The 11,076-nt window shown below is 40.1% G+C and overlaps 1 protein-coding gene across 3 annotated transcripts; it reads left to right on the forward strand.

The window, feature by feature from the left end:
- Positions 1–963: 963 nt before the first annotated feature.
- Positions 964–8,778, forward strand: RB195_005151 (uncharacterized protein; the record flags this gene model as incomplete). Of its 3 annotated transcripts, none has more annotated exons than XM_064177477.1 (9): positions 964–966; positions 1,379–1,458; positions 2,507–2,585; positions 3,719–3,868; positions 4,006–4,164; positions 4,225–4,304; positions 4,386–4,476; positions 8,448–8,594; positions 8,704–8,778. In XM_064177477.1, 9 exons carry the CDS (start codon positions 964–966, stop codon positions 8,776–8,778), a joined length of 864 nt encoding a protein of 287 aa, XP_064034600.1. The 3 variants fall into 3 exon arrangements, with proteins under 3 accessions (XP_064034600.1, XP_064034601.1, XP_064034602.1); XM_064177476.1 differs by having other exon boundaries at positions 2,507–2,576; XM_064177475.1 differs by lacking the exons at positions 964–966; positions 1,379–1,458; positions 2,507–2,585 and having other exon boundaries at positions 3,722–3,868.
- Positions 8,779–11,076: the final 2,298 nt, after the last annotated feature.

An 11,076-nucleotide genomic window follows, 5' to 3' on the forward strand; every position in this document is an offset into this window, starting at 1 on the left:
AATTACCTGTGAAGATTTACGGAAAAGTGCACAAAAGTGCAGAAATGTTTGGGTTCGCTAAATTTGGGCCAATTCGTTGGGAATTTCAACATTCCATTAGATTCTCATAGGAAATTCTTCGTTTCTGTAGAATTTCTCTGTAAGTTGGAATTTTGCATAATGGGATGGCGTCATTCTAATTCCTTTCTTTTCTCTCCTTTCCTGGGATCCGTCTTCCTCTTTGTCGTTGTTCCTCTTTGCAACTTCCCGATTTCCGTTCTTTTCGGCAACCAAAGTGATCTTAATCCTATTATGACCTTATCCTGGGGGGAGATTACGCTTAACTCCCTTAAGATCCAGGCCTAAGTGGGTACTCGTCTCCCGAACCACTTCCCCATGGCGAACTCAATGCTCCCGGCATAGTGCTGGTCTTTCGGCGAGTTGACCCCCGCGGTGCGGACGGGGGTTCGAGTTTAGTAGCTGTCAGAGCGACATTAGATTCGTCGACTCGGTTTGTTTACACAGTCTCGAAGTGATCCTTTCAACAGGGTACTGTCATGAGGTGGGCGTGGTCAGTGTGTCTTACATGGATTGTTGCTGGCCCCATATTGTGATGAGGTGAGTGTAGGATACGTAACCAGCATTTTTTTTTCCAAGCCTTTAAGAAATTCTAACGTTCTCCGCGTATTATTCCAGTCCTGCTCTTTTCTTCCAGATTGTTCCAAGAATTTTATCTGTTTTTTGCCACAAACTATTACTAAGCACTGTGTTCCCGGATGTTTCTTATCCACACTAACAGAAATAAGTCTAAAAAATAAGTTTTTCTCTTTTTCTAATCACCTCAGCATTGCATTGATATATGTACATTTGTATGTTCTTTTGACGTTCAGAAGAAGTGACAGCTCGTTCCGCGTTTTTCGCCCAAAACAATTATGTAATTACTAGTTATTGACAAGTGTCAGCAACGGAGGTGTTCCTTATTGCATGGTTAGTTTGTGTTCTAATTACTTGAACGATGCTACGCTGTTACAGTTTTAGTATTTCACCTGTTACTGCTGTTTACTGTGTTGTTATGGCGAATTTTTTGAATTGGAAAAATCTTGAACGGGAACTTTTGACTTTTTTTTTAAATATAAATCCCAACTTATTTCGTTTTTTTTTAAGTGTCCTATTGGACTTACTGGACATTTTGATTAGTTTTCCCTACGATTCTAGGAGTTTGTCAATTTTTTTTCTCGGAAAAATCCCAGTAAATAAACACTCTTTATTGTCTTTTTTCGTCTTCGTTAGGTTTTTTTTCCAATTTCCTTATTTTTGTTTCAGGAAATATCTCTAGAAATTCTCTTTCTCTATAATCCTACCGATTTCATGTCCATGATTTCAGCGATATCATTTACAGGATTCTCTCCTTCCTAAGATCTGTTTCTCAATTTTTTTTTCTCGATTTTTCGATGAAAAAAGAAAGGCGTTGGACAATTGGTGGTGGACCTCATATCACTGTCGTCCTATGTAGATGAGGTTGCTTTTTATATGCATTTCAAGGCCAACATGGACATTTCCTTAGTTTTATTCTTATTTTTTGTTGTTACTTATTAATATTTCGTATTTTATGACTAATTTTTCTCTTTCAAGCATATATTGTAAGAGTGTGGGTGTGCTTGGAATTCAGTGATGTTCGCTTTTTTTCCCAGTGAGTGAAATTGCATTGACATCATTGGTGGTCGTTAATCATCGTAGAGAACGCTACATTTTTTTCCCCCGGGAAAATGTCAGGTGCAAGCGTGACTTGCGGTTTGTTTGATGCCGCATACCATTAAATGCTTTTATTTCTCCTTAAGTGAAGTCATAAATTTAAACCTTTCGCCAACAGAACTCGCGTAACGTAATGAGCGCCATTCGTCACACATTTCTCCCTGTTACAACCTCGTTCCAATGTTCCAGAACGGTTACGGGTTCCGATGAAAACGTACGCAACGTGTAATCGTTGCTCAACGAGAAGCTTGTCGTATTCGTTTTCCGTTTTTTTCCCTGTCAAATGGTATGGTTTTCCCAGAAAGAGAAATGCCTTTGTACAAGTTTTCTACGAGTTAAATACGATCCGGTTTCCCGGAGAAGTGCGCTGAGTTTGAAACGAAACGAATACGGTACATGTATGTCTATATGTGTACTTGTGTGTGCGATTCACTTACGTGTTGTCCAAGTGATCTGCATCCGTAGATCACTTTCACAGTTCGTGCGGCCCGAATCTGGTTTATACGGCTAACAGCGCGTGCGTTGCGTGCGGTCCATTGCGTGCAATGAGTTTTTCGGCCATCTGCACCGTGAAGACAAGGACGTGGAAGTGAACTTGATCTCTTTTTTCGCCCGATTTCACATCTGGTTTCCACAAGATTCACCTTTATTTACGTTGGAAATCTGGGATTTTTTTTCCATTAGTTGAGAATTCTTGGAAGTTTTCTATTCTATTATTTATTCTGCTAATTTAGTTAACTATTCTATATGTATGTATATGTTCACAAGAATTAAGTGTAAATAATGTAAATGGAAGAATTACTGGCACCCGCTCGACCCAGCTTCGAAGATCAACGTGTGTCAAGGTAATCAAGGTAAATAATGTAAATATGTAAACATGTTAAATAAAGTAAATGTGTAAATATGTTGGAATAAATAGTTAATATGTACATGTTAACTAGATAATCTAATTTTATATGCGTTGGAAGCTTTATTTTATCTTAAAATTTCTTCTTTGAGTTTTGGATTTTATACTAGAATTTTTGGAATTCCAGTAGAGTTACCCGTAAATTCGACATCAAGAAAATTTCCTAAAAAAATTAAATATCATGCATTTCTTCACTCTGTGGTCTTTTGTGTCAGTCTTTCTTCTGATACATTTTTCCAAATAAAAATTCGTAGCATCATTTTAGTTTACATCTTTTCTTTCCAATCCTCTGTGAACTTTGTTGAGTTGTTGGAATTTGCATCAGTATTTTTTTTCCTGGGGAACAAATCTCAACTCAGGGAACATCAAGTGATTTCTGAATATGACTGTTGTTTTGAAGTTTCGGACAACAACAGAGACGTTTCAACGCAGCGCATTTTAGTTCTCAACTCACCACCTTTTCGTTTTCTCAGATTTCCTTCTAATTTTCCGATATTTATATTTTTGCCTTCCGTATCATTCATTATTCATTAACTAAATAAAATCGTTCTTCCATGCTCTGTCCAATTGTTGGTCTTATTGATCCCTTTTTCTAAAATTTCAAGTGTTTTTTACTCGTGTATTTCGGATGTTTTCTCTTAGTTTGTTCGGATTTTTTCACATTCAAAGTCTGCGGTGTCGAAAAAGGTCAGAAAAGAGGCTGAGTTGTCCTTCTATTACGTCCCTAATTTTCTCGGTGTTTTTTTTCTTGCTGATTCTTGTTCGTCTATTCTTTCTAGCGTTTTTTTTAAAAACTCCCTTCGTTTTCATGCTTTTCTGGCAACGAATTACAATTAGTTGCTATTCTAAGAATTAGCCGTCGTGAATATTCCGCCTTCATGCTGTTGACGTCAGTGAAATGAGAAATGAATTCGTCACGATGACTGTCCCCAGAATTTTTTCCCCATAAAATCACTGCTTCGCTAATTTCGCAACATTTTTTTTTCTTTCCCATCGCTTTAACGTTAACTCGGACGTCGTTTTTTTTCTTCTGCAACGATTCCCATTCTCCTTTGAAATTAATGCGAATCATTTCTTCAGGAAATGTTGAAGTACCAAGTGAGAACAAGCAATCGACCATCCGCATACGGTAGTCCATCATCGTCCACTCACGACACAACGCTAACCAGCCGAAGTAACTCGTTAGCATCACTGAACTCGGTGGACAGTGCTAATTCAGACGGTGACTGGGTAAGTATGGATTTTCGGCTTACGGTAGATGTGGTGAAGATGACAACTACTCGGCCTCGAGGTCAACTTACTCCGTCTTCATAAGAATATCGCATTATTCAAATGAACCGTGACAACTCGTTGACCCTGAATTTCAGGGCACGCTACGAGTTTATACGAGTAATGTGAAAGCGTGTACTGACTACAAGACGATTCGCGTTTCTACACAATGTACCGTACGTTCCGTGATTGATACCGTACTCAGCAAATTCAAGATTTCCTGTCGGGACACTAATTTGTTTGAATTGTGGATGGAGGTAAGGTTTTATAGGTGAAGTGAGTGTGATGAGGAAGCGACCAAAGATCGGTGCGTTTAGGTCACCACCAAGGCCAACGGTAAAGCGGTACGAACAATTTTGAGGTTAGACCACGCAGCGCGACCGCTTGAACTACAAAGGTGAGTGAACGGAAGTGAGGGCGGTGGGAGAGTAGGAGGAACTGCGGCGACTTCCTCGTCACAAACTCCGGTCCTTGTCAGGTGCCATCCGGCGAACATGTCACGGTTTATGCTTCACATGATGTCAGAAGGGACGCTCGTCCGAGTACATGATCACAATATTTCACCTCAGGTAAGCATTTTTGAGGCAGAACCCTTAGAAAATAAATAAATTTTGAGTAATAACCCATCCTGTTGGAGTCTTCATCCATAGAACCTTATTTGACCACTGAACGAGAGAGAAATATCGGGAAATTGAAAAAGGAGAGATAACAGAACATCTCAAATGACCTCTGAAGTAATGTTTGAATTCTTCTGATAGCTACATCTCAGGTCTATTGCTACGATGCTGCGGTTGTACCGAAGAGCTCGTGAGAAATTTCTGGGAAAGTTCCTTTTTCTTCTTTTGTAAAATCCAACTGCATTTTATGTCAATAATACTGCGATTTACATATGTGCATACACATTTGTATGTACATTTGCGTATGCAATGAATGAAGTCTTAGGGTGGGAAAAGGGGGACGGTGCTGAAGACCTTCCATTGGCTGTTGACCTCTATGAGTGCATTACTGTTCTCTAAAGGTCCCATCTCGCTCTACCCCATCCCCGCCTTTCATTGTAAAATATCGTGAATGGACGGCTACTCCACCTGCATTTTTAAATTCGCGCATCATTAAAGGATAAGGTGGTAGTCCTTTAATTAATCAACTATACTGTAGTAGATTTAAGCGGAACGGCGATTGACCAGCATACAGATCATATTTCAAAGTGGGAAGAGATGCGAGAGGATCATATCGCATTCCTCTGGAGGGAACAAATAGCGGCGACGATTAATCGACACGTTTTCGAAGGGGCGAAATCACTGGACAAGCGTAGCGTATCAATGTACGTTTATTTAAAGGGGAATCAGTTTTACAGTTCGCCGATGACCGCGTGCGCCGGCTGTTTGCAGCTCATAAAGGCGTGGTGGAGCCTTTTTCGATTTATCGAACATGTTTGTTCGTATTCGAGTCGATTCACGTCATCGTAATATGTGGATGGATTGGAACCAGCTGCATTAACCGCGGTTGTTCGTGATAATGGAGATTCCATGAATTTTTTTGGAGAGGATCCAAATGGATATGAAGGGTTAAAGTTGCGCCGCGAACATCGAATTCATGTGGTTAGGTCCGAAAAAAAATCCGATGACGGTCGATAAAATCACTAGGTAGGGAAAGTAGGGGGATCTTCTTCGTGGCAGCTTCAGCTAGTCTTCTTATCCCAACTAGTAGCACTTTTTTTGCGGAGTTTCTTATTAAGACGTCAAATTTCGTTTACCGGCTCCTATTTGTTTGTTAATAAACAAATATTTGTATATTTGAGAGAGAACTCGCCCTTTCTCCAATTTCCTTCTTCTCAGGGGGTGTGGAGCTCATTAGACTATACAGCTTCAAGTATTGCTTAGCTCTAGTTAGCTTTTACTCAAAATTACTGAATTATTCTTCAATGGATTAATTATTCTTATTCTTAATTATTCCTAATTACTCTTCTTAATTTCATAATTTATTCTCAAACTATTGTTAATTAATTATTCTTATCAACTGCTAGTCTGTGAACTTTTGTTTCCTACGAGTTTAGCAGAATTATCTTCTTTTTCACTTGAAAACACGATGATTTTGAATCGTTTGCGCGCTGCTAACGCTACGCTTTCCTTTCACCGTCAGCGCTTGTCAATCACGTAACGCAGCGCGACGTAATACGACGTAGTGGTGCATTGTCCAGCAGCTTTTTGAAGGAATAAACACGCGATTGCGTTGAACACTAGGAACAGAACGGATTTGCAACGGTGTGATATGGGTGTTGTGCTGGTTCTTGTGTTGGCGTCGGATATAGTGCGGATTGATCCTGGCTAATCTGATTACGGGCTGCGGTGTAGTTCCGTTTGTAGCTGTTTTCATCCGACAGGCGACTTGACACTGCCAGAAATATTTGGAAATCGAGGAGCTGAAAGAAGGGCAGGATCTCAACTCTTTTCTGAACTGCATCTTTCTCCTGAGATCTGATAGCTACTTGAATGATTTGAAGGAAAAAAAGCAGATTTTTATTAGAAACAAATGAAAGAAATTCGAAAAAGGAGGTCCCGACAATAACGTTGCCGATGTACACAACCAGCGCCCAAAATCCGATACGCTGCGCTACTCCTTGAATCATCAGAGGTCTATGGTCGTAGAATGATTGTAGAAATGTGATTTTCAAGACGTATATGGATGATCTTTCTGAAATTTATGCAGGCATTAGAGCAGAAATTTCCATGGATGGGGTTCGTCTGGAGCTTATCTGAATCGACACTGCAGCAGTGTCATAGCAGCGGTTTTCTGGAGATCGGTAGTTTTCAAGGAAAATCCTCCTCGCCTGCTTCACTACTTTACTGTAGAAGTTACATTGTTGATAGAGTAGTTCAAGGAGACAAGATTTTCTTATCCGTACAACCTCCAGAGAATTCCAAATAGTTGGGGAATCTGTACGTCTCCAATCTCCCTAATCGCTACACTGTCGAGACACCGAACGGAAGGAGCAGGTGTCTTAGCTGTCGGCACATTCGTAAGCGAGCGGATTTCCGGCGCCGGCCACATAAAAAGGCCGAATTCTAATGGGCTAGCGGATAGCGACGGTTCAGCTTTCATTACACCGTGCCGCCAACAGTCACCACCGCCGTCGAGGTGACCGGAAGACGACGTCGACATTCGTCGCCAACTCGACGAGATTTTGCACACAATAGCCGCCATCAAAGGACGCGAACGTCGATGATCGATGTGCGAATGGAGCGCCGTGTAGAGACGTTGACCATTTCCGCCGTATGTTTGTGTATGTCTTTTGCGACATTGAGCGCCACTTCAGCATGGAAAAACTCCGCTGAAAACCTGCCCACTTCGGTGTGCATGATAGGGACGGGAGCTGAGCAGGTGGCTAAGGGTTTACGGGGACACTATGTGGGTCGGTCGACGCTAAAGTTTTGTTAATCGGAAGAAATTTCAATTTTCTTTCCCGCTGTACAACAAGATGAGAAATATCGACAGCAAGGGAACGTTAACCGATTTATGAAGGTGATTTTTCAGTTGACATTATTATTCCAAACAGTGTTCCGTAAATTCCAATATTTTATTGGTATATTCCAGTTTTCTATTCGAATTCCAGATTTTAAAGGTTTTGAAGGTCATTTTAAAAGTTTAGCCTTTAAAATTTTATTAGCTTTTATTCATTTGTAGCCTCTCTACCCCGATGATTTTTTATTTTATTTTGTATAATATACTTATCGGTTATTATTATTGACAGTTCTCCATTTTATAGCTTAAGAACTTTTTTTTTATTTACGCAGCATTCGCCGCTAACTTTTCAGCGGAAATAGTTTTGGAAGGAAGGTTTTATTTTGAGACATTGTCTATGTTTACTTATCTGTTTTATTTTCTATTTGTCACACACTGATTTTTTCTTTACACGCCACAACAAAAGAAAAAGGAAAAGAAGAAAGGTGTAAAACAGGGCTAATGCTTTTCCTACAAACTGCAGTTAACTGACCATCTTTTTACTACTCATATACTTTTTATTTTTCAAAAGCAAAATTTGTTCATTCCACTTAATACCCTTACAAAGACACTATTCCTTCGCATTATTGATTTGTTTTGAGGTGGAAATGGCGAAATGAGGTTATTCTATGGCAAACAATCTTTTTCTTAATGAACAATCTCCCGCAGTCCTTTTTTTATGCTCTTCTTCTTCTTTTCCGTATTTTTCAACATTCATTTCCTTGTTTTCCCCAAGCACTCGCTGCTCTTGAAATCTGCGTCAGTTTACAAGGCTATTTTTTTAATGCTATTATGAAAAAAAAAATCGAATCGCGGGACTGGCTCCCTTTTTGAGTTTATCTCACGATGATCCGATGGGTAATCCCGGGCCAGAGGTTACGTACAAAGCCGATTTTCTCTCGTAAACCAAGAGATTTGCGATGGGTTGTCGTAAACGGAGCGAAAAAGAGAAAGAAATGAAAAAAGTGAATGAATGAAGAAAAGAATTGAGAAAAATGAAGCTTTTCAACGGTGATCGTCAATTGATCGTTATTTTTTCCAGTCAAACTACAAATCCCTATTGTTGGCGGAGGAGACAACTTGTCGCGAGGCGATCGATATTCTGCTAAGTATGAACCGGAAGGAACCGGAAGGCGATTACGCGTTGTTCCTAACTGCACCGGAGGGTGAGGCACAAATCCCATCTGAGGTTAGTCTAATATTTTCATATTCGACACGAGAACTGGTCCACACTTCCTTCTCCATGATCCATGTTTGCGCTTTTTATAGATACGATCAACTTTTTTTCTACGTTCCAGGTGTCCCTCGTGCCAATCGCAGTGATGTGCCAACCGTACCATAAGATTGTGATACGGCAAGTCGACTCGCTATAGATCTAGTACCTATCGATTGATCTTGCGATTGCATCCACGATATTTCTCCTAATTAGCTGAGACTACGGTTAGCGTTTCTGTATAGTGTGGGTCTACTTATAAATTTCCACGTTCACTTGGTGCGAAATTCAAATCCTTAACAGGGAAAGCACCGTTCCGCCGTTAACGCAGATGTATTGTTTGTATTGTTAACTTTGTTTCTTTCCTTCTTCCTCTTCTGGTGAATATTGATTTTTATGAGCTGTTCAAACGTATACTATCTTGTAAATTCTGTGATTGATACACATATCTAAGTTGTATTTCGTAATAAACATTTATAATAGTTTTTATCGATCGATATGGTGAAGATATTCGACACAAAATATTAATTTTTCAAACTAATTCAACGTTTTTCAAATAAGTGACCGTATTGATTTGATTAGGCGGTCATGATCGGAGTTATAGATGCGCCTCAAATATGCTTGTCGTTGAGGGGCAAATAGGATGGAGGTATGAAGCCATCGCCACCTTGTGTTTCCAACCTCATCGCTCAATGTTATTTTCTCATATTTATTTATTATTTATCTTCTGTTATGATGATATCGAGAAAATTTCCTCGGAAAATACTTCTCGACTCGGTGAGACCTGGCCGCTCCTCGTATAAATATATCCGGTACTTGTGCGGTGTATAATACCGCACTTGTTCACAGAAACTGCCTATCCAGGTGGATAAATCATCCGAGACCGGGGTTAGCGATGGGTGCCAATCAGTCTGCTCTTACTACCGAAATCTACCAAGATGCTATGATCAAAGAATGTTTCGTATGGAATAGAAATTTTTCAGAGTATAGAAGTTAGAATGAAATGGGCTTCCGATTCGGCTCTTTCTTTAGTCAGAAGAAAGATAATCACAATTATAATAAATCAATATTGATTCCCGATATTCATCTAAATACTCCCAGTACGTGATCCGAACAGTTGTGGTGTGATCAGAATACAGTACTGATCTCACCGCATTGATGACCTCTTCCGGTTCCTTTTAATAAACGGGTTTTATTTATTTATTTATTTCATCTGTTGACAAAGATCATATCCAGTATCAAGCAACGCACAGAGCAAAACCTCTGGGACGTGTCGACGAAATTTCCACGGTCATTCGGATGTTTCCAAAAACAGCTTAGTGCTAGATGCTCCTGAATTCTGTACTCGACAGGTGGTGTGTTCATGAGAATCGGTTGGTGTCCCATATAAGTCTCTCTTTTTAGAAATGTCTCAGACTCAAATAAATGATTCTCCAGAAATTTGATCGATTTGTTTGACGTTGAAGAGAACGTTAGTATTCTTTGTAAATGAGTATCGGAGTCCACTGTCTAGTTTACGGTCTATCAAGGAGCACGAGGTTGACGATGTTGTGATCTCACCACGAATAGGGAACACTGAGTAGGGGTGTGATTTAAATATCTTTAAAAAATGGCAAAAACGAGAGAGACGAATATGAGCGTGATCACTCTAAGTTCCCGCTAGTGGAATCTGGACATAGGCATGTGAAACAACATTGGTTGCACCTTTTTCCCAACGATGCATCCAGTTACGCAAATCAATCAAGGCAATCCGCAACGCATATGAAATTGTGCAGGTTGTGGAATTATTGCTGCTCATTTGAGTTACATTAGTTGGAGTGCAGAGATTGGCGAAAATGCTCGCATTCTATCTCGCAGCAGGTTTTATCGTAGGAGATACCGGTGCAATCAAGACTATCACTCCATTTGCTGGTTTACTAAGCGGAATTTGAATATTACCCAACCCACGAACACAATTTTGATCCTGCGTAAAAGGGAATACACTGACTTCTTATATCTTCCTACTCAGAAGGATTTCGATACAAAACATGCACTCAGTTCAAGTTGTTAATAGCGGAAAAAAGTTATTTGCGTGGAATTTCAAAAGAAAAGACTGCAATGGTAATACTCCAAAAAAAAAATCGTAACTACGTATATAGCCGGGTCAAAACGGCATGAAGCACGGCATGCAGTTGCGCAAGCGACTGCGCTCGGACCAGCGGCGCGGACCGCAATAGTTAGGATTCAGTGGGCTTCGTACTTCTTACAAAACGCTGTCGTTTTGACTCCACTATATTTTTCTTTGACTTAATGAATTAATTAAAATCACAAACGTTCAGCGTGTTTTGTATCCTACTTCCATTCAAGGGGTTGCTCCTGCACTTGCGGATCTGTGTTGATGTTTCTGTTTCATGCTTGTTTCAGTCCGGTCAAAGCCATGTGAAACTCGGTGCGAGGAGGGGACCCTTGCTAGCAGCAC

Source organism: Necator americanus, chromosome I, assembly GCF_031761385.1.
Source record: "Necator americanus strain Aroian chromosome I, whole genome shotgun sequence".
NCBI classification, from domain to species: domain Eukaryota; kingdom Metazoa; phylum Nematoda; class Chromadorea; order Rhabditida; family Ancylostomatidae; genus Necator; species Necator americanus.